Genomic DNA, 23,497 nt, shown 5'->3' with positions numbered 1-23,497 from the left:
TCTTATCATAGGCTTTGAACTCTGCTTTGAGCATCTTCCAATGCTTTGGCAAAGGACAAGTATAATCTGACTGACATTTATCATGCAAAATAGAGCCCTAGACACGTCATGAATGTTAACAACCTGATTTAGTATGCATTTTTCAGTAATTTGACAAAAACTGTTAGAATCAAATGCATCTATCGTCAGTAAATTAATAAATTATTGTTTGTCTTTGAGGTGCACAGTTATAGTTTTCAATAGAGGTTATTTTTGACAGTGTGTGAACAGCATAGCAGCTTTTCCTGTATCTATATTTTGCATCAGCTCTACAATTAAGCACAAGACGCCAAGTTGAAGACATTCATCTTTATTTCTGAAATAGAGAATACAGTTGGTATTTTTTCATCACTTATACCAAATGCACTCTCCTCCGGTTCGCCTGAGTCTCCATGGCAACAGCGCTCCACTACCTGTACATTCGCAACCTTTCATTAAATCAAAAACTCATATTTATATAATAAGGCATATTAGTATGTCAGCAGTACTTCAGCCATGTACAAAACCAAAAAAAGAGGAGAAAGAAATTGAAAAGACATTAAGTGAGTCTACATATAGAGAAGTGCTCACATCCTTGCAATAAATATCAACGTTTTTCTACAGAACACAATAGCAAATATACAAGAGAAGAAATACAGGAACGAATGATGCTGGTGTGGAATAAGACGTGATCGAACGTGAATGGAGTGATTGCAGAGAATTCAAATATTTACAGCTCTGTACTTCCCGGTGCGGTTAAAGCTTACGAGTATCAAAACACAATCACTTTTATCATATAAATATCTTGTTTATATAATATTTTCTCCTGTGTTTAGAAAACCATGGCAACGTAATGAGCTTTCCGTGATGATGCTGAAAATAAGCATGAACTCGGTTGAGGGTCACATTGCGATTGCTGGGCTTTTACATGTCAAAGTTGTTGTCGAAGGGCTCGATGACTTCAGGGTTCATAACTCGGCCCATAAAGAGGATGGATCCTATGAGAAAATGAAATAAAAACAATTATTTAACATCAAATCTGATATGTTCAGATCATGTGACACTGAAGACGATGATTTTCAGATGATGCTGAAAATTCTGCTTTGCATCACAGAAATAAATTACATTTTAGCATATATTCAAATAGAAAACACATAATAATATTTAACAATATTACTGTTTTTAATGTATTTAGGATAACATAAATGCAGCATTTTTAACAGCTTATTACATAGGTTGTTACATAGGCAAATATAAGTTTTTGAAGATGGCTTGTACCTGTTTTTCTGTTTCTGATGACGAAGAAGAAGGGGTGGTCAGCCATGACCTGTGGGTACAGCACCAGCGTCCTCGTCAATGCAATCATACCTGTAGGAGGGCAAACAATAGTGGCACAGAGATTTAAACTTTTTATTTTGATTGTTTTATTTAGATTGTTAACAAAAATCAAAACACGCAGTGCAAAAAGACAATTGAATGTACTTTTTCATTTTATGCTCTTCTGTAAAACATTAATTTAATTTAAATTTAATAGTGCTATTTTTTAATAGTGCTATTTTGTGGTGGCCTTAAAATGTCAAGATAAAAAAAGTCTCATTCAGTATGTTTAGCAAGACCTTTTTTGGTAAAATATTATTAATATTTAAAAATTGTTTTGTTTACAGTCAGTGCTGTGTGACCATTATGTTACAATTAAACTGTAAAACCAGAAATATCACATGCACAAATCCCTCAAGGCCTGTACGTTCCTATATACATATGTTTTTTAATATATCAAATAAGTTGAACTTTTAATGACACAGCAAACTTAGTTTAAATTGTAAAATGCTGTTAACCCTATATATGTAATTGGCAGTTACGTTACATTTCTATTTCTTTCTGTCTTTCTTTTACTAGAAAAATTAATCAAATAAATAAAAACAAAACAACTTCAATTTCACCCCACCCAACATGGAAAACAAGACAATTTTAGCTATTTCAGCAAGATTTTTATGTTTTTTAAAGAAGCCTCTTCTGCTCACCAAGCCTGCATTTATTTGATCTAAAGTACAGCAAAAACAGTAAAATTTTGAAATATGTAAAATAACCTTTTTCTGTTTAAATATATTTTAAAATTTAATTTATTCTTGTGATTTCAAAGCTGAATTTTTAGTATTATTACTTCAGTCACATGATCCTGTAGAAATCATTCTAATATTCTGCTCCAAAGAATTTATTATTATTATTATTATGTTGAAAACAGCTGCGTATAATTTTTTCAGGTTTCTTTGATGAATAAAAAGTTTGGAAAAACAGCATTTATCTAAAATAGAAATCTTTTGTAACATTATAAATGTCTTTATCATCACTTTTGATCAATTTAAAGCATCCTTGTTAAATAAAAGTATTAATTTCTATAATTTCAGCAGATTAGAATGATTTCTGAAGGATCATGTGACACTGAAGACTGGAGTAATGACGCTGAAAATTTTGCTTTGATCACAGAAATAAATTACATTTTAAAATATGTTTAAATAGACAGCACTTATTTTAAGTAGTAAAAATATTTTAAAATTTTACTGTTTTTGCTGTAGTTCGGATCATTACTTTTGACTGGTTGTGTATGGTCTTCAAAACTAGGCTTATTAATATAGAATATATAAATAGATAAATACATTTGCTAATTAAAAGGTGAACTATTTGAGTAATTAAACAATTTTATTTAAAACTGGGACATAATAATGAAACAACATGAATACAAAGATTACACATCTAAGAAATCAGCATGTGTAATTTTTAATTCCTTTTCATGCTCTTGGACTTTTTAATTTGTTTTTGACATCATTGCAGAACTGAAAATTTAATATTAAAAAGACTGAACCAACACTACATAATGACTCGTCAACCTTTCTTAAACCTTAATTAAAAAGACACATGTTGAACAGGAGGGGGCGCTTTAGTATGAGTAAATGTACAAGATTCACAAAGCAATTTACTGCAGTGAGAAAAAGCGCTTTGAGAACAGACAGAAAAAGGAAGGACAGGGAGGAATGTAAAAGTAAAACTGAGTAACTGATAAAAAGGGTTTGATAAGGGAAACTTTTAATTAGAAATGCAAAGGATGATTAAATTGTGGAGGAAGACAGATAGAGTGAGAATATTAAATGTATAATGTAATTAGAGTAAAATGTGGCAGTAAAATCAATATAATTATCACCTGATCCTGCCGCCCCCTCGGCCCCTTCCTCCGTCACCTCCAGGTAAGCCTTTTGCACGGCCTTCCCAATAAACAGATCCTGTCCGTCTGTACACAAGCAGAAAATGTAAATGAAGAAGATTACAGAATATGAAAAAAAGAATATGCTAAGCAAGTTATTTCCATTTATGTATGAGCTGGTGTAATCAAGGATGCAGAGCAATGTATAATGAGTATAATGAACATACAGCAGAGCTCATTCACAGGCTACAGTTTTATAGACATGTTTAATACAAAAAATATATATAAAAAGACAATTGAACATAAAAAAAAAAAAATTGTAAAACAAAATAAAAACACTGAACATGAAACGTGTCAAATAGAATAATAATACTAAACGAGGAAAATTAATAGAAATAAAATAATATTTGCCAGTAAGGTATTTTACTTATGTAGTTGAATGATAGTTGAAAAATTAAAAATAAATAAATACACAAAACACAAAAGCTGATTTCAGATCAATCAAAACTTGTTGGTTCCATGTTTGTTTTAGTTTAGATTATTCAAAATGTGAAAAATAAATAAATAAATAAATAAAGTTTGAACTTTAAGGTTTTCATTTTGAGTTAAAATAAATGTATATTTTTAATATTTTTTTTTTTATATTTTTGGTGGGCTTAAAATGCCTAGGTGGTGTTAAAAAGGCACATTAAATCCTCTTTGATATAACCTTTTGGCTTATTATTAATATTATTAATGAGAAATTATTAAAATAATTAATATTCAATAATATTAAAAAAAAATGTTGACAAAAAAGGTTATTACATTTCCCCATAGACCCTCAAAACAGTCCGTAAGATTTTTTTTTTTACTTTGATTCTTAAAAAAAAAAAAAAAAAAAAAGACACCCAACCACACCCAAAACTGAAAAACTGATTATTATTATAATTATTATTTAGAATATATATAATATTATATTATATTAATTTATTATATAGTATATATAAAACAATAATAGATAAATGTGCTGGTGGGAATATGAGTGGTGCTTATGCAAGCAAAGATCACCACCACAATGCTGGTTGGTTGCCAGCCCAAAACAAGCGAGTTACATCCTGTCCTTGAGCTGTCAATCACATCTTGAGCATCTGTGTGCGTGTGCAGAATAACAGAGCGTTCCCATAGGTCAGTGCGTGTGTTTTATCGATTACCTGTCATCTCGGCTGTCATGGCTGACAGATCGGCATCTTTAGTGAAGATGTTCTTAATGCCCAGCTGCTGCAGAGTGTCTCTCAGATCAATCTTTTGTTCCACCTTGAACCTAAATAAATTTAAACCATCAGCTCAGCATGAGCTTTATCCAAAAACAACAAGTACACAGGTTTTACTTGAATCAAATCTAAAAGCAAATGTATTGAATGCTGTGTGTCTCGCCTGGGCAGGTAGACTTCCACCTTCTGCCTCTTGACATTGTTGGCCCATTCCTCCAGCAGCTGCGCTTTGATGATGGGCTCCAGGGAAGCCAGAGGAACCTCCTGACGGGGCAGAATGATCATCATGCTCATGTCTTCACCTTCATAGAGCATCTCCAGCACCTGGTACACTCCACCTGCCTCTGTGGTGCCATCGCTGAACTCTCCTGAGGATGAAGGGCATGGAGAGGTTAGTGATTATTAATATATGTTTGAGATGATGGAGGGGACTTCAGTAGGATGGATCAGCGTTATTTCAGTTTCATTAACATCATTAGAGTTTTTGTTAAAGGGATAGTTCACCCAAAAATGAAAATTCTGTCATTAATTTATCACCCTCATGTCAGGTCAGAAAGCTCTCGGATTTCATTAAAAATATCTTAATTTGTCTTCCAAAGATGAACGAAGGTCTTGCGGGTTTGGAACGACATGAGGGTGAGTAATTAATGACAGAATTTTCATTTTTGGGTGACCTTTAATATTTTGGATTAGATATATTTGTATATTTTCTGTTTACACTTTAATTTTAAGTTTTAAGTTTTAGTCATTTTTTGTGTTTTAGTCATTTTTACATTGTCTTTTGTCATGTTTTTTGCCAATTAAATAAGTCTGTATATTTTTATTATTTTTTATTTATTATTTTAGGTTATTTATAAATTAGTTTTATTTCTTTTAGTAAAAAACAATTACTAAAAATTGAATTAAACTAAATTAAAATGAGAAATGTTGCCTTGGCAGCTATTTTTTGTGTATATTTTATTTTATTTCAGGTAACATTTATCTTTTTTCGAGTAACAAAATTATTTTTTCTGGTTTTAGTTTACAATAATAACCCTGAAATGGACAAGATTATTAGATTTTATTTTTGTATTTTCTGCTTTTATGTTAAATTGTGTTTTTGTAATTTGTATAAGTTTTTGTTGTTTTTAAATATGTTGATTTATTTTATTTATTAGTTATTTTAGCACATCAAGTTAAACTAAATGAAAATGAGAAATGCTGATCTGAAAACTATTTTTTATTATTTTTATTTTATTTATAAGTTTTTTAATTCCCCCCCCCCCCCAATTTTTTCCCATATTTTATTTTATTTTATTTTATTTTTGTAATACCCCTGTATTGTGAATGCATAATTCGGCCAAGTATGACAATTTTCTGGATTAGCATACTGTGTTGTTTTCTCAATAACTTATCTTATCAGCTAATTATGACATTTCGCCATTTGTTTTAAAATTAAGGTTCTGTACTCCACCTTTGTCATTGCCCTCCATTAATGTGACACTTTCCCATTTTTAAGTGTTAGCAAATGCGGTATCGAAGGAAGCTCTGAGTAAAAAAAAATCTAGACTGTATGTCTTCTCACTTTTTAGTCTCTACTCTTGAGTTTTCCCACTCAATTTGTGCTGTTCCTCTGTTTACTCCTTCAGTGTCTCCCTGCTCCACATTTACCTTCATCTGTCTTTCTCTTTCTCTGTTTTGTCAGAGAGATGGATGAGACAAGCGCACTGCAGTTACTCTGCAGGATCTAAAAAACTCAGCCCTACCAATCAGCAGCGAGCCATGCAGAAACTATATATACACACACTACCGTTTGTGAAAGTCTCTAATGCTCACCAAAGCTGCATTTACTTACTGCAATATTGTGAAATATTATTATTACAATTTAAAATAACAGTTTTTTTTAATTTGTTTTAAAATGTAATTTATTCCTGTGATGCAAAACTGAATTTTCAGCATCATTACTCCAGTCTTTAGTGTCACATGATCCTTCAGAAATCAGTCTAATATGCTGATTTGCTGCTCAGAGAAACATTTCAGTTTATTAATGGTAAAAACAGTCATGCTTCCTCATATTTTCAGGATTTGTTTAAAATAATAGAAAGTTCAAAAGAACAGCACTTGTTTGTACCATAGTAGAAGTCTCCCTGCTGGTACATCATCAGGGTCTGAACTTCACTGCCATCGTCCTTGGTGAAGGAGAAGGTTCTGGTGTTTTCTGGTCTGAACTGGTTTTTCCAGCTGCCCCTGAAGTACACCGCATTTGCTAACATGATCATGGTGGAGCTGCTGAAGTCGTCCGCGGACACCAGGTTGTGGATTTTGCCTGCAACGACAACAAAAAGCCAGACTGAGATAAACGCAGCACGTCACAATCCTCTCTTTCTCAGAACAGGAAAGACAACATGATTTCTTCAGTGGCATAAAATCATCTCTCTTCCAAAGCTCTGGGATTTGGGCTGGTATCTAACAGTCCTCCTGCAAAGCCGAAAGCTGACTGTGAGAAAATGGATCTCCCTGGAAATGGCTTGGAAATGTCATTATCATGCAGAATAGGACTGATCTGCCATTATCTACTTTACTGTCCTGCTTCACTAAAGTCAGAGTAATTCCTCTTAACACCATCTATTCATTTTCAAGAGAGTTTTACTTAAAAAAAAAAAAAAAAGTGAAATCATTCTAAATTGGATTATAAACTATGACTATATTCAGTGGTGTATGTATATGTATATGTATATATATATATATATATATGTCTGCACTAATACATGAATATATTCTTTCCAGAGTGATGATAGATGACTTACTCTCTGTGTGGTTCAGCACCCATGAGTTGATGCGTTCAGCCACGGCTGCTGACTGGCTGAAATCCACCGTCTCCACCTCTGCTTTGAAGTACTTCTTCATGAGCTGCAGGAAGTCCTCGTTGAAGTGAACCCCCGTCTGCAGAAAGAGGGAGTTGGCCAGTCGTACCACGTACTGCTCTTCATCTGTGGACAGGGCCTGGGTCAGGTTGCTTAACAGAGAGAACTCCTCATCTGAAGCAGGTGCAGAGAAGAAAACGCTTTTGTAAAATGTGCTGCAATAGTAATAATCCCATTCAAAATTCAGGAATTCCACATTACTGAAATTCTAAATTTCTAAATAAAATTAAATGATTTTTTTTTTCTTTTTAAATTTACTTTAAACTGTTTTGTGTATGTGTTTCACACATATAGTCTGACCTGTACACTACTAGTCAAAAGATTTTTAATGTTTTAAGCCTGCATTTATTTGATCCAAAGTACAGCAAAAACAGTAACATTTTTTAAATATATTTACTCTTTAAAATAACTGTTTTCTATTTTAATATATTTTAAAATGGAATTTATTTCTGTGATTTCAAAGCTGATTTTTTTAGCATCATTACTAATTACATTCTAATATTCTGATTTGCTGCTTAAAAAACAATTATTATTATTGTTAAAAACAGCAGAGTAGACATTTTTTTGATTTCTTTGATGAATAGAATCAGAAGAAAAGCATTTATCTGAAATAGAAATCTTTTGAAATATTATAAATGTCTTTATCATCACTTTTGATTAATTTAAAGCATCCTTGCTAAATAAAAGTATTAATTTCTATAATTTCTCTCTCTCCACCCCCCACAAAAAAAGTGCTTCCAAACTTTTAAATGGTAAAGTGTATAATGTTATAAAAGCTTTTTATTTCAGATAAATGCTGATCTTTGGATCTTTCTGTTTATCAAAGAATCTTGAAAACAATGCACTCAACTGTTTTATATATTGATAAAAATTAATAAAATAATAAATGTTTCATTAAAAGCAAATTAGCATATTAGAATGATTTCTGAAGGATCATGTGACACTGAAGACTGGAGTAATGATGCTGAAAATTCAGCTTTGATCACAGGAATAAATTAAATTTTAAAATATATCCATACAGAAAGCAGTTATTTTAAATAGTAAAAATATTTGAACGTTTTACTGTTTTTGCTGTACTTTGGATCAAATAAATGCAATAAAAGCTTGGTGAGCAGAAGAGAATTCTTTAAAATACATTTAAAATCTTACTGTTCAAAAACTTTTGACTGGTAGTGTATATACAGTATAACTTAAGAAAAAAAAGCCTGAGAACTTAGGGATTAAAGCGAACAGGTAACCCGTCATGCTATACCTTCTCTGAAATGACTGTAGCCCACGGCCTGTCTGATCTCCTCTAAAGAAGAGCCGCGGGCGCCCAGCTCCACCATGCCCAGAGCCAGAGCCACGCTAAGGGGCGAGAAGATGATGTTCTCCTCTCCCCCCGTGATCTGGAGCTGGTGGTACAGTCTGACCGAGAACTCTGCCGTCACATCCTCGGGAACGTCTGCCGCCTGGCAACCGCACCCCCGTAGCAACATCAGCGGCAAGAGTCCGAGCAGCAACATGGTAAACGAGGGACGAGCTGACGAGAGAGAGAGAGGAGAAAGAGTGAGTCAGAGTGAATGACATGGTAAACATTACCCCACGTGAATAAGAGGAATCAATACCATGGAATTGTATTATATTCTAACATATTCTATTGCTCACGATGCAAAACTTCCTTGTTAAGCCAGAACATTTACAGAAACTAATGCTGGAATATACCACATGAGTTTTTCACTCATTTTTGCAGTCTGGAAGAGTTGACGAGGCCTGAAGTCAGAGCCAGTGTGACAGATTTCACAATAAATTTCATAGTGTATAATGGCCACAAACTTCAATTTTTTAAGCTTTATACTGAAATTCAATCCAGTCGGAGGATATCAAACATGTTTGATATTATGAAACGAATTTAGAATACATATTGTTTTAATTTGTCATGTGTCTCAACAACCTTAACAAATGTAAAGTCTGTTAAAGGAGTAGTTCACTTCCAGAACAAACATTTGCAGATAATTTACTCACCCCCTTGTCATCTAAGATGTTCATGTCTTTTTTTCTTCAGACAAGAAATAAAGTTTCTTCCAGAAAAAAGTCCAGAATTTTTCTCCATATAGTGGACTTCAGTGGCGCCCCCAAGTTTGAACCTCTAAAATGCAGTTTAAATGCAGCTTCAAAGGGCTCTAAACGATCCCAGCCAAGGAAGAAGGGTCTTGTCTAGCATAACGATCTGTCATTTTTTAAACAAATTGACAATTTATATACTTTTTAACCTGAAATGCCCATCTTGTCTAGATCTGAGTGAACTCTGTTTTTTTTTCCAGGTCAAGACGGTCAATACTGTTAGGGATGTCGAAAAACTCCTATCTCGTTTTCTTCCCCAACTTTAAAATCTTCCTACATTGCTGCAGTAGTACCGACCCCGTGTTTACAAAGTGAACATGCAAAGAACATCAAAAAAAGTTAAAACAGCATTGTAGGATGATTTTGACATTGAAGAAGAAAACGAGATGGGAGTTTTTCGACATAACCTAACTGTATCAACCCAGATTACACAGACTACGCATGCGCATTGCAGAGACGAGACAAGATGAGCATTTGAGGTTAAAAAGCATTTAATTGTTAACTTGTTTCAAAAACGATCGATCGTTTTGCTATATAAGACCTTTCTTCCTCGGCTGGGAACATTAAATTTTGGAAGATCAAACTTTGGGGCACCACTGAAGTCCATTATATGGAGAACATTCCTGAAATTTTCTCCTCAAGAAACAATTTCTTATCAACTAAAAAAAGAAAGACACAAACATCTTGGAGGACAAAGGGGGTGAGTAAATTATCTGTAAATTTTTTGTTCTGGAAGTGAACTTATAAATTTTTTAACCTTCAGACTAAGATTCAATCCAGTCTATCAAACATGTTTAGAACACATATTGTTTTAATACATGTGTCTTATATATATATATATATATATATATATATATATATATATATATATATATATATATATATATATAAGACCTCTGATTTTCTCTTTCTCTTTCTTTAAATGCTTTTCAATTATTTTATTGGCATATTAGTCCCTATACTAGAGAGTTACTGTGGAAGTCAATGGCTGTTTTCAACAGTTTGGTTTCAGTACTCTTTAAAATATTTTCTTTTGTGTTCAACAGAAGAAAGACAGTCATACAGGTTTGGAACAACTTTGGGGTGAGGAAACGATGACAGAATTTTCATTTTAGGGTGAACTGGCCTTTTAAGCAACAAAAACAGCCAATTCAGATGTCAGTCATTTTGCATGCACAGAGGCTGGCCAATCAAAAGAGAGGTCATTTACATACAGACATCTGAAAATGCATTGATGCATTTCAGTGTACACTGAAACAAGTGACTTTTACTGAATCCATTAGCAATGAATCGCCTTGTGCTTGTGTGATATTACATCAAATCATCATCTTATTTCGCCATGCAAGTGCATGAGGGAATGAAATTGTGTTTTTACTTACTGGTGCAATTTTACATTAAAAATGTATGGAATTTGAGAATAAGCTGTCTCGCTATGCATAATGCACTGTATAATGGATGTAAAAAAGGGTTTAGATGCAACAGTGTAAACACTCTTGCTTCCACACAGGGTTAACGCCTCTGATTTTCTCTTTCTGACTGCACAGTCACTGTTCAATACACCGGCATACCTGCTCATGCAAGCGAACGAGCCCACATATGCACAGATATAGCTCTACCTTCATCCTCGCATGGCACAGTCTCCCTGCTTTAGTCGTTGCCTGGCAACAGTGTTTTCCACACAAACTAAGAATGCAGGGGAGAAAGTGGCCTTGTGCCATTGTGTGGTGTAGAGAGAGAGAGAGTGTGTGTGTGTGGACAGGTTGGGCTGAAATGTGTGTGTATGCAGCATAGGGAACAAGAATGCACTGCGTAGAGCTACAGTACAGTATGTATGTGCTAGAATTTGATATGTGCATTGTATGCTTTGTGGTATTTGTCTATAATTGCTAGCAGTAAAATGAAAATTCTGTCATTAATTACTCACCCTTAAAGGGATAGTTCAGCCAAAAATGAAAATTCTATCATTAATTGCTCACCCTTAAAGGGACAGTTCACCCCAGAATGAAAATTCTATCATTAATCACTCAGCCTTAAAGGGATAGTTCCCTCCAAAATTGAAATCCTGTCATTAATTACTCACCCTTAAAGGGATAGTTCACCCAAAAATGAAAATTCTATCATTAATTACTCACCCTTAAAGGGATAGTTTACCCAAAAATGAAAATCCTGTCATTAATTGCTCACCCTTAAAGGGACAGTTCACCCCAGAATGAAAATTCTATCATTAATTACTCAGCCTTAAAGGGATAGTTCAGCCAAAAATGAAAATTCTATCATTAATTGCTCACCCTTAAAGGGACAGTTCACCCCAGAATGAAAATTCTATCATTAATCACTCAGCCTTAAAGGCAAAAATGAAAATTCTATCATTAATTGCTCACCCTTAAAGGGACAGTTCACCCCAGAATGAAAATTCTATCATTAATCACTCAGCCTTAAAGGGATAGTTCCCTCCAAAATTGAAATCCTGTCATTAATTACTCACCCTTAAAGGGATTGTTCTCACCCGTAAAGGGAGAGTTTACCCAAAAATGAAAATCCTGTCATTAATTGCTCACCCTTAAAGGGACAGTTCACCCCAGAATGAAAATTCTATCATTAATCACTCAGCCTTAAAGGGATAGTTCCCCAAAAATGAAAATTCTATCATTAATTGCAAAATTGAAAAAATTCTATCATCATTAATTAAAATTCTCATTAATTGCCACCCTTAAAGGGATAGTTCACCCAAAAATGAAAATTCTATCATTAATTACTCACCCGTAAAGGGAGAGTTTACCCAAAAATGAAAATCCTGTCATTAATTGCTCACCCTTAAAGGGACAGTTCACCCCAGAATGAAAATTCTATCATTAATTACTCAGCCTTAAAGGGATAGTTCCCTCCAAAATTTAAATCCTGTCATTAATTACTCACCCTTAAAGGGATGGTTCCCCCACAAATGAAAATTATATTAGTAATTACTCAACCTTAAAGGGATAGTTCTCTCAAAAATTAAATTTTGGTCATTAATAACTCAACCTTAAAGGGATAGTTCACCCAAAAATTAAAATCCGGTCATTAATTACTCACCCTTAAAGGGATAGTTCACTCAAAAATGAAACTTCTGTCATCAATTGCTCACCCTTAAATGGATTGTTCCCCCAAAAATGACAATTCTGTCATCATTTACTCACCCTTAAAGGGATAGTTCATCCAAAAATATTTTTTTTTTGTCATCAATTACTCACCCTTAAAGGGATAGTTCCCCTAAAAATGAAAATTCTGTCATCATTTACTCACCTTCATGTCGTTCCAAGCCCGTAAGACCTTCGTTCATCTTCAGAACGCAAATTAAAATAATTTTGATGAAATCTATTTCAGTTACATTGCTGTCTATTGAGGGTCAGAAAGCTCCCGGATTTCATCAAAAATATCTTCATTTGTGTTCTGAAGATGAACGAATATCGTACGAGTTTGGAACTCGAACATAAGGGAGAGTAATTAATGACTAAATTTTCATTTTTGAGTGAACTGTCCCTTTAAGATGTTCCAAACCTGTATGAATAAAAAATCTTAGAGACAGTAGTAACACTGGACACAAGAATTAAAAACCGTTTCAAACTATAGTTTACATAATGGAGGTTATCTATGCTATTTTAACCCTAAAAACATCTGAAGCACTCCAGTCATTGATTTCAAATGTATCAAAACTATATTATCGTGTGCACCACATGGAATTCAAACAAAACAAGCAACCGATTCAAAAAGCTGGTTCACAATACACAGGTGATTAATCTGTTCTCATTCCTTGAGCTTTCCTGATCTCTCATGACTTGGTTTCAGACTCCTGCGCACAGGCTTGTGTAACTCGACCTGACCCTGGCGACCGAGGTCTGGACTGAGAAACAGATGGCCACTTGTGAACGGTGGGGACAAGAGAAGGTACACGTGAAAACAGCACCAGACCTGCCTGACCTTTCGCTCACCCATGATAGATTTTGGACAAAGGTCTGACGGCCACCTGGGAGAAGTCAACGAGACCACCAACCACCCTAATGGGCCCAACCAGAAGGAAATCAGCAACAAAGAAATCCTGATCTTCCAGGTGAGTCTGATTGCAAAAATGTATAATTTCTAACATAAACAGTGAGGAATGAGTTAGATGGCAGAGTTGAATATTTCTGTTCAAGAAACTGCCAGTGTTTTTATTACCTCAAAGCACTATATCTCACACTCATCTCACGCTAAGTCGAGTCAAACTTGTCAGAATCTCCTCAAGTGAAATCAAGCTTCAAAGTGCCACAAAACTCTTCTCTTTTCCTTTCAAACACGCACAGAGCAATTGCTCTAAATATGTCCTATCCTCCCAACTGCCTTCAAACTGTACTAACAAGCATAAAGTCAAGACGCTTCTGAAATGGGGGCAGCGTAGGCGACCTTTTTTAGCTTGTACTTTTTTACGCTTTTCAGTTTGAGCTGGAGCTTAAACATGAGAATGTAAAGGATAGAAAAAGAGCACAGTTTGTTAGACCAGCTTACAGCATTATAGTTGTGCAATTAACTAGTGCAACTTAACTGATGCATGGTAAGTCAAGTAGAAACACCAGCGTGAAAAAAGTGATGCAATCAGTCATTAAAATTAAGGAATTTTCCGTATGTAATGTCCTAGCAGAAAATTACCATTTTATTATTATTATTATTTTTTAATTACAATGTGAAAATTTCAAGGGTGAGAGATGTATTAATTAGTCTAATACCCAAAGAAAAAAAAAAATATTGCTCAGAGGTTGCGCTTTCATAACTCAATTTTTTTTTTAGAAAACCTTTGGAGAAATAAAACTGAGAAATTCGCTAAATGTATTAAATAATCTAATACATATATACATACACAGTACTGGTCAAAAGTTTCAAATAATTAACTTATTTAATTTTTAATTTAATGCAAATTTATGTACACTACCAGTCAAAAGTTTTTGAACAGTAAGATTTTTAATGCTTTTAAAGAAGTCTCTTCTGCTGACCAAGCCTGCATTTATTTGATCCAAAGTACAGCAAAAGCTGTAAAATTTTGAAATATTTTTACTATTTAAAATAACAGTTTTCTTTTTGAATATTTTTTTAAAAGATAATTTATTCCTGTGATCAAAGCTGAATTTCAGCATCATTACTCCAGTCTTCAGTGTCACACGATCCTTCAGAAATTATTCTAAAATGCTGATTTGCTGTTTAAGAAACATTTTTATTATTATTATAATCAATAGTTAAAACAGTTGAGTAATTTTTTTCAGGATTCTTTGATTAATAGAAAGATCCAAAAAATCAGCATTTGTCTGAAATAACATTATACACTATACCATTCAAAAGCTTGGGAGTCAGTATTCATTTTTTTGGTAAAGAAATTATAGAAATTAATACTTTTATTTAGCAAGGATGCTTTAAATTGATCAAAAGCGATGATAAAGACATTTATGATGTTACAAAAGATTTCTATTTCAGATAAATGCTGTTCTTATTAACTTTCTATTCATCAAAGAAACCTGAAAAAATTCTACTCAGCTGTTTTCAACATAATAATAATTTAGTTTTTTTTTGAGCAAATCAGAATATTACAATGATTTCTGAAGGATCGTGTGACTGGAGTAATGATGCTAAAAATTCAGCTTTGAAATCACAGGAATAAATTACTTTTCAAAATATATTTAAATAGTAAACAGTTATTTTAAAAAAGTAAAAATATTTTAATATTTTACTGTTTTTGCTGTACTTTGGATTAAATAAATGCAGGCTTGGTGAGCAGAAAAACCTTAAAAATCTTACTGTTCAAAAACTTTTGACTGGTAGTGTAACTTTAAATCGTTTCTTGACAAATCTGAGCACAATTTGTGGTATTGAAAAAAAACTGAGAAGCAGACATCTCTATTTGTTTTCCCATTTAATCTCACTGCGGTCTAGAAGAAAGAACTGAGGTATTACATAGATCTCCATGCTCATTTTTCCTTTTCTAATCAGAGCAATATTTGACATTTTTCATCTTTAACAAGGGAGGCAAATCAAAGCAAACAAACATGATTTTCCATCAAGTTCGGAACGGAGCTCTTATTTCCCAACGATGATCGTTCATTCATACAGGCAGATCTGTCATCATCAGAGCGAGAAACACAGTTGGTGGCACCAGAACTCTCCATCCACATCCATCAGCCTCCTTTTTTCCTGACAGGATGGCCCAGATAGAGCAGAGCATGCTCCAAAAGCCTCCAGAGGACCGACCCAGTGGTGCAGTGCTGTTTAGAAGGGGACGTGGAAAAAGAGGACGGAGCGAAGCAGGATCTGACTGCAGGTGAAATGTTGAGTATACGTTGAGGAATTGCAATGAGACCAAATATTTAGATGGAAGGCTGCGGAGGAGAAGACAAACTAGTTGAGGAGTTAAAGAGCCATGCAGTGACAGCGCAGTGGTGTGGGAACTCCACCGGAGACCAGAGAAGAGCAAGACATGGGTCAGCTTTAATTAAACTCTATTACAGCGATCAACACCCACAGGAACCTGCTGAGCACTGCTGTGCAAGACAAACCACTGTTATCACTCTGATCTTCATCCTCAGATAGAGAATAGATGCAGAAAACTGAGTTAAACAGACGTATGAAGACTTCAGACAAGTTTTACAGCCTTCAAGTGCTCTAGGGAAATTTATACATCTTAGTTGGACATTCATTATATGATCTATTGGGACAAAAAAGTTAATAATATCATATAATATTTACTGTGGCTCTTTTGAAAAAAAAAATGCATCAACCAAAAATGGAAAAAAAAGTTCCTGACCCTTGGTTTAGTAGTTTGCCACCTCTAAAAAGACTGAAAAAAGATATCAGGTATTTTTTAACATTTATGAAATGTATAACATTTATAAGATTTAAATATAAATTTAAATATGTTACAAGTATATATTTAAAGAAAATAACAGAACCATAAGAGAAACATGAAACTACTTAAATTGTTAAAATAATCTAGGTTCATAACAGATTTATTTAACTATATTAAAATATCTAAAATATTTAAATATAAATAAAAATATAGTTTTAAAACAAACATAAAACTACTTATGAAATAGTAATAAAAATGGCTTCACTAGAGCTTATTAAAAATAATTAAATAATATTAAAATAATTTAAATATGTATAACATTTAAATATAATAATGTTTTATTAAAATATATAAAATATCTAAATATAAATAAAATTATATTACAAATATTTTAAAATAGCAAACAAACTACTTAGTAAATATTTTTTAAAATTGTGTGAGTTCACTTCAGCTTATTATTAAAAATAATTACACCAGTCAAAAGTTTTTGAACAGTAAGATTTTTAATGTTTTTTTAAAGTCTCTTCTGCTCACCAAGCTTGCATTTATTTGATCCAAAAATGCTGTACGGAAAAAACAGTAAAATTTAGAAATATTTTCACTATTTAAAATAACTGTTTTCTGTTTGAATATATTTTAAAAAATGTACTGTATGACTGGAGTCATGATGCTAAAAAAATCAGCTTTGAAATCACAGAAATAAATTACATTTTACAATACATTTAAATATAAAACAGTTATTTTAAATAGTAAAAACATTTCAGAATTTTACTGTTTTTGCTGTACTTTGGATCAAATAAATGGAGGCTCAGTGAGCAGAAGAGACTTTAAAAAAAAATCTGGTAGTGTAAAAATTTTTTTAATTATAAATAAATATGTCAAATATTTTTAAAATAAATGTAAAACTACTTATTAAAATATGGGTTCACTAGAACTTAATAAAACAATTAAATAATATTCAAATATTTTTAATATTTATAAAATTTAAGTATATTAATATTTCATTAAAATATCTAAATATAAATAAACATATGTTACAAACAAACTACTTACTAAATATTATTAAAATAGCATGGGTTCACTTCAGCTTATTATTAAAAATAAGTACATAAAAGTAATATTATAAAATATAAAATTTTATTATAACCATATTATATATATGAATCAAACACAGTGAGACTCAAATCAGTATATTTACTGACTGGTTGTTTATACGACAACATGCAACTGAAGATGCACATTACGAGATATATCAGTAGCATTTTATAACATAAATAAAATATGTTGCTACATACTGTTTGATTAGTAGCTTGCCACCAGTAAAAAGTCTGTGTAAACACATCTTTTGCAAGAAGTCATTTATTATTAAAATGACCACTTAACAGTTAAATGATATGTCTATTATCCAAACATTTAATCCTTACAAGTACTTACAGAATTGTTAATGAACCCATTAAGTTTGCAGAGTCATTAAGAGAAATCTGCACTTATTTCTTTCTGGATCTTATCTCAGTCATACTCAGACAGTATGGGTCTACTGTAGGCAAGCTCTCATCCTGCCAGCAGTCTTGTACCACCCAGGTCAGCACATGGCAGCATGCGTCTATCATTAGAGGGTTAGCATCTGGCTCGTCCTGACAGCGTCGTGGCAGAGATTCAGAGTAAGAGGCTTTAACCGCAGTATGTGTGTGATACCATCTCCTTCCATCTGCACTGGCACAGCTGTCTAACAGCACTGCCCACTGCTGGAAAATAAACAAAGCCGGCCTATAAATCGCTGCCACCATAGAGACAACCAGACTGATGCACGTCGCTGTAAGAAATGATATGAGGCATCTTTGCCTCTTTACATCTTTGCATCTTTCTTCTTATGATAGCCACGCATTTCTCTTTCCATCTGTCCAAGTCATTTGAAAGTCATTTACATTTGACCTTCGCTTGCACTTCCTTAAAGGAACAGTACACCCAAAAAATTACTTCTGTTATCATTTATGCACCCTCAATTGTTTTTTGAAAATCAAGCATTTAGCTCGTATTGCATGCTACATTTATACTGACCGTACACTTTATATACTTTTTGTTCCACAAAAGATGTTTGGAACGTGATGAAGACTGAATTATCTGAACTGCTCCTTTAAGGCAGCGGATTACCTGAGTTTGGCTCTACCTCTTTCAGCAAGCCAAGTTTAAAAACCTTCTTTTATCCTTTAGGAGTTCAAAGGCAGAGTCACTTCCTCCCTGTGCTGACGAGAGAAGACGTGAATCAGAAATGCAGACGTCCTTCAAAATCACCCCCCGTGAGGGCCAAACACTGACAAACCCAATCGCTCATGGGCTGCCAATGCCTAGGCGCTTCAAATCTCCTCATCAATTCGTGCCAATTCAGTAATTCTACATGAGGTTTATTGGCAGGAGAAACAGCCTACAGTCAGCAATGAAAAATCCTAAAATTTAAACTGCTTAATTAAAAAAAAATATCTGTATTTGCTACAGCTTATTATTAAAAGTGATGAAAAAGCAATTTTTTTTTTAATATTTAGAAAACGTAAACATACTAGTATTTTTGAAAAAATATAAAATAAAAAATATTAAAATAAAAAAAATACATAAAACTACTTACTAAATAGTATTAATTAAATATATAGTATTAATTAAGTATAATTAAATAAAAATAATAAAATAAAAATAGATAAATAATAATTAGAATAATTAATAATAATTATATTAAATAATAAATAATAAAAAAGAATAATTAAAAATATATAAATAATAAAATATAATAAAACATTTAAATATTTTAAATGCATCAAATTTAAAATATATATGTAAATACACTAATTTATTATTAAAATATATAAAATATTGAAATCTAAATCAAATATATTACAACTATTTTTAAAATAAACAAAACTGCTTACAAATATTATTAAAATAACATGGGTTTACTTCAGCTTATTAAAAGTAATTAAATAATAATTAAAATAATTCATTCATAAGTAATAATAATTATATTAAATAAGAAATAATTATTTAATATTTTAATAATAAAAAATGAAATAATGCATATTCAAATATTTTAAAGATGTATACATTTTTCACATTTGTATTCAAATAATGTATAAAATGTATAAAATAGAAACAAAATATGGGTTCACTTCAGCTTATTAAAAATAATTAAATAATAATTTAAATAATAAATAATTTAATAATTAACAAAAAGTAAATAACAAATATTTTAAATATGTAGAAAATATTTAAATATAAATATAAGTAACAAACATAAAACTACTTACAAATATTATTAAAATAGTATGGGTTCACTTCAGCTTATTATTAAAAACACATAAAAATAATATAAAATGTTACAAATATATAAAATGTAATTATAACCATATTTAAAAAAAACGTTAAATAATTTTGACTGGACTTAATTTACAGTATATGCATGCACAAAAGTCTAGTATGATACAATTGCATGCCAACCTTGTCTGTAAAAACCTGATAACCTTTGATGATTTAAAACTTAAATCTGGATTCACTACAGCTTATTATTAAAAATAATGAAATAAATAATATTCAGATATTTTAAATATTTATAAAATTTAAATATAAATTTAAATATGTTAAACTATATATTTATGGAAAATAACAAAAACATGAAACTACTAGTGTTAAAATAATCTAGGTTCATAATAGCTTATTATTAAAATTAATATTAAAATATATAAAATATTTAAATATAAATAAAAAATGTTACAAATATTTTAATAGAAACAAAACAAAAATAGTATTAAAATATGGGTTCACTAGAAATATTTGAAATTTAATCTAAATATATTAATATATTGTTTAAATATTTTTTAAAAACTACTTATTAATATACAAAATATTAAAATTGTATAGGCTTCAAAATTATTCAATAAAAAATTATTTAAAATATTTAAAAAAAAAAAAAAAAAAAAAAATATATATATATATATATATATATATATATATATATATTTAATTATTATTATATTTTGAAAATGTTAAATAATTTTGCACTTAATTTACAGTATATGCACGTAAGGATGATACAATTGCATGCCAACCTTGTCTGTAAAAACCTACAATTACGCACAAAAGTGATCTCTATACAATTCATTCTCACAGTGGATTGTGGATTTTGTCTGTCTTGGTTTAGCTTTCCATCTACCTGTGAATCGTCTTATTATGATGACCTTCTCAGAAGCAGAGAAAGAATTGATCCGTGTTGGTCGGTTGTTCTGCCCCAGTCTGCTTTCTGCTATAGGGCACGTTTAGCAGATGCAGTTCACGGGCTTGACATATAATTGAACAGCGATCAATACCAGGAGCTTTGCATATGTTTAGAAAGGCCATCACAGATGCACAGGAACATGTTCAGAGAGCAACAGTGAAGTTCAATATATTCTGCACACTTAGTGACACAGCCTCTGAGAGAACGCAGATGTTTTTAATACTCTTTATGCCATCTGTGCTGTCCTTAGGCCAAGAGACGAGTGTTAGCGGAAAGACACAACTCAGTCAGACCTGGAAAAAATCCCTGGGTTTATGTCGGCCTCGCCAATGCTGAAATCTGACAACGTGCCAACTCGCTTAAGCTATATTTGGCTATACTCTGTTGTAAACTTTGAAAATGAATAATAAAAATGTTCTTCTTCAGAAATCACATACTATCACATTAATTTTAAAATAAAATAAAATAGTTTGGACTCACAGACCTGCTATACCACCATGCAAATCCACCATGCAAAATAAAATAAAATAAAATGAAATGAAATAAAATAAAATAAAATAAAATAAAATAAGATAAAATAAAATAAAATAATTCTTACCAACAATGTTTGAACACACAAAATTAAAATAAAATTTTAAATAAAATACAATTTTAAAAATCAAGTTTTGGAAAAATTGCTTCCAAAAATAACAACAAAAATGTAAAATATTATTTATCTTCTTCAAAAACAGGCAAAGCATCAATTAAAATAAATTAGTGTGGACACACAATTTTATCAACATTCAAAACAAAACAAAATAAAATAAAATAAAATAAAATGTGTCTTACAAAAATAGTTTGTACAAAAAACTGCTATACCTATTTTAAACATAGTTTATCATTCACCATGCAAAATAAAATAAAATAAAATCAGGTCATACAAAACATTGTTTGGACACAAACAATGCTATGCTTATTTTAAAAATTTTATCATCCACCATGCAAGAATAAAATAAAATAAAAAAAATCAGGCCATACAAAAAATAGTTTGGACGCAAAAACTTGCTTTACCTATTTTAAACAAATTTTATCATACACCATGCAAGATAAAATAAAATTAAATTAAATTAAATCAGCTCTTACAAAAATAGTTTGGACACAAAAACCTGCTTTACCTATTTTAAACATTTGATCATTCACCATGCAAGATAAAATAAAAAATAAAATAAAAGAAAATAATAAAAGAAAAAAAAAGAAAAGAAAATCAGGTCTTACAAAAATTGTTTGGACACAAAAACCTGCTATGCTTATTTGAAACATAATTTTATCATCCAACATGCAAGAATCAAATCAAAATAAATAAAGCCAAAGCTGAAAAAACCAAAAGCTTTCTTCAATAAGCAGTGTGAGTTTAAATCATTTTTGCACAGATGGTGCAAGGAGAATTAAAGTCCTTCAGCTTATGGATTTTTTTTTTTACCATTAGTATGTGCATTAATAACCAATGCTTGTGTTATTCACATAATTTTTCAGAAAACATACTGTGCAATATTTCATGTCTTGCTTACTGTGTCAATACATTTGAGCAAGCACTTGACCTGTCACTGTTTTTCATGCTTTCAAATGAATGGCTCATGCACGCCTGCAAACCAGCAATCAATCTAGAAATCAATATCCCACTCATTAGAGGTGACCACCAAGGAGTCCACACATATATGTGTTAGACCAAAAACATGCTGCAATTCCATCCCAACTCATTGCACCTTCACACAGCCTGTTTTTCCACCGTTGCTTTCTAGTCTTCTCTCTTTCCTCATCCTTCTCCTATCGATCCCTCGCTTTCATTGCCTCCCTACTCAAACCGATTGCACTTTAACACCTCATTTTCCCTCCCTTCTCCTTTAGTGGCCTCCTCTGTCTTTCTCTTTCTCATATAGTCCACGTTACGCACGCTCTCCAGCACACCTAATCTCCACGTGAATGCGTCCCACAGAACAAACCAGCTATTTTACACCAGTACCGAGGCAGGGGGGTTTGGAAAGGAGGTGCGTTCTCCATTCTGCTCTCCCCGCGTGTCTCATTTACACAAACATGAAATAGGATTTTCTTGCAGGAGATGATTTACGCATCCCCAGATACGCTTCCCCCACGCCCAGATGTGGGCACGCAACGCTGCCTGCGGTATCCACGTTCAATACAAACATTTTAATTATTAAATCCAGGGTTTAAAAATAGAAAAAGCTAAGAATAAGCAACAACACTTAAGCAAGACAATAAGGAAAACAAATGCTTGAATGATATTATCATTAATTTTATTCAGCAAGGTTTGTGATGTTGATGTTTTTTGGTTATTTCTACAAAATTAGATTGTTTTTTGTCAATACATGCATGTGAATTGCATGTAAAGCTGCAAATGCCTATAAAACACTAATATGCTTGAAAGAAATGTTATGTTGTGCATGTAAAATTTAAGGAAAAACATGACAGGAAGGTTAAATGAAAAATGCATAGACCCATCACTTGTTATTAAAGGACATTCACATCTGCACCCTCTCTTGTAGACAATAAACCTATCATACCAGATAAAAAATGAATTATAAAAAGTGTAGAATACATTGTCATTTATATAACATGAATAAACGATGCGTGGATATCTCTTACCGTGAGATGTCAGAGAGATGCTGATGCTCTGGGATGCTGATGTTAAATCCTGCTCGTCTCTGCACCCTCACACACCTTTATTATGAGAAGCAGTCCAGCCCCTTTTCTCTTCTGATTGGTCAGGCGGAACGTTCGCTTTAAATCCAAAAAACTTTTTCGATTTTTAATCTTTTATGTGTTACTTAATTGGTAATTTAGTATTAAATTAATCTTGTTGCGCGTTTAAAATAAAGAAATAAATATTAACCTGCGATATGGCGAAGCAGACGCCAGTCTTTTGACGGC

General features: G+C 32.1%; 1 protein-coding gene across 1 annotated transcript; it reads right to left on the bottom strand.

Moving 5' to 3' along the window:
• Positions 1-333: 333 nt before the first annotated feature.
• On the bottom strand, positions 334-23,301 carry serpini1 (serpin peptidase inhibitor, clade I (neuroserpin), member 1). Its single transcript, XM_051134809.1, has 9 exons — positions 23,213-23,301; positions 8,620-8,889; positions 7,251-7,481; positions 6,575-6,769; positions 4,628-4,832; positions 4,405-4,514; positions 3,215-3,301; positions 1,297-1,386; positions 334-1,016 (listed from the first exon to the last, which is right to left on the bottom strand). The coding sequence occupies exons 2-9, from the start codon at positions 8,870-8,872 to the stop codon at positions 943-945; spliced, it is 1,245 nt and encodes a 414-aa protein (XP_050990766.1). The 5' UTR covers positions 8,873-8,889; positions 23,213-23,301; the 3' UTR covers positions 334-942.
• Between the last annotated feature and the right edge of the window lie 196 nt (positions 23,302-23,497).

The sequence above is a fragment of the Labeo rohita genome, chromosome 18, assembly GCF_022985175.1.
Source record: "Labeo rohita strain BAU-BD-2019 chromosome 18, IGBB_LRoh.1.0, whole genome shotgun sequence".
Classification (NCBI taxonomy): domain Eukaryota; kingdom Metazoa; phylum Chordata; class Actinopteri; order Cypriniformes; family Cyprinidae; genus Labeo; species Labeo rohita.
The sequence above is the reverse complement of the archived record's forward strand: the minus strand, read 5'-3'. Positions and strand labels throughout refer to the sequence as shown.

Bases quoted from the DNA above. Each gene is read 5' to 3' on its own strand.
- serpini1 (XM_051134809.1), bottom strand. From the start codon at position 8,872: ATGTTGCTGCTCGGACTCTTGCCGCTGATGTTGCTACGGGGGTGCGGT. The intron at 7,482-8,619 runs GTATAGCATGAC...CACCTGCTTCAG, and splicing joins CTACAGTCATTTCAGAGAAG to ATGAGGAGTTCTCTCTGTTA. The intron at 4,515-4,627 runs GCGAGACACACA...AAATTTATTTAG, and splicing joins GTGGAAGTCTACCTGCCCAG to GTTCAAGGTGGAACAAAAGA.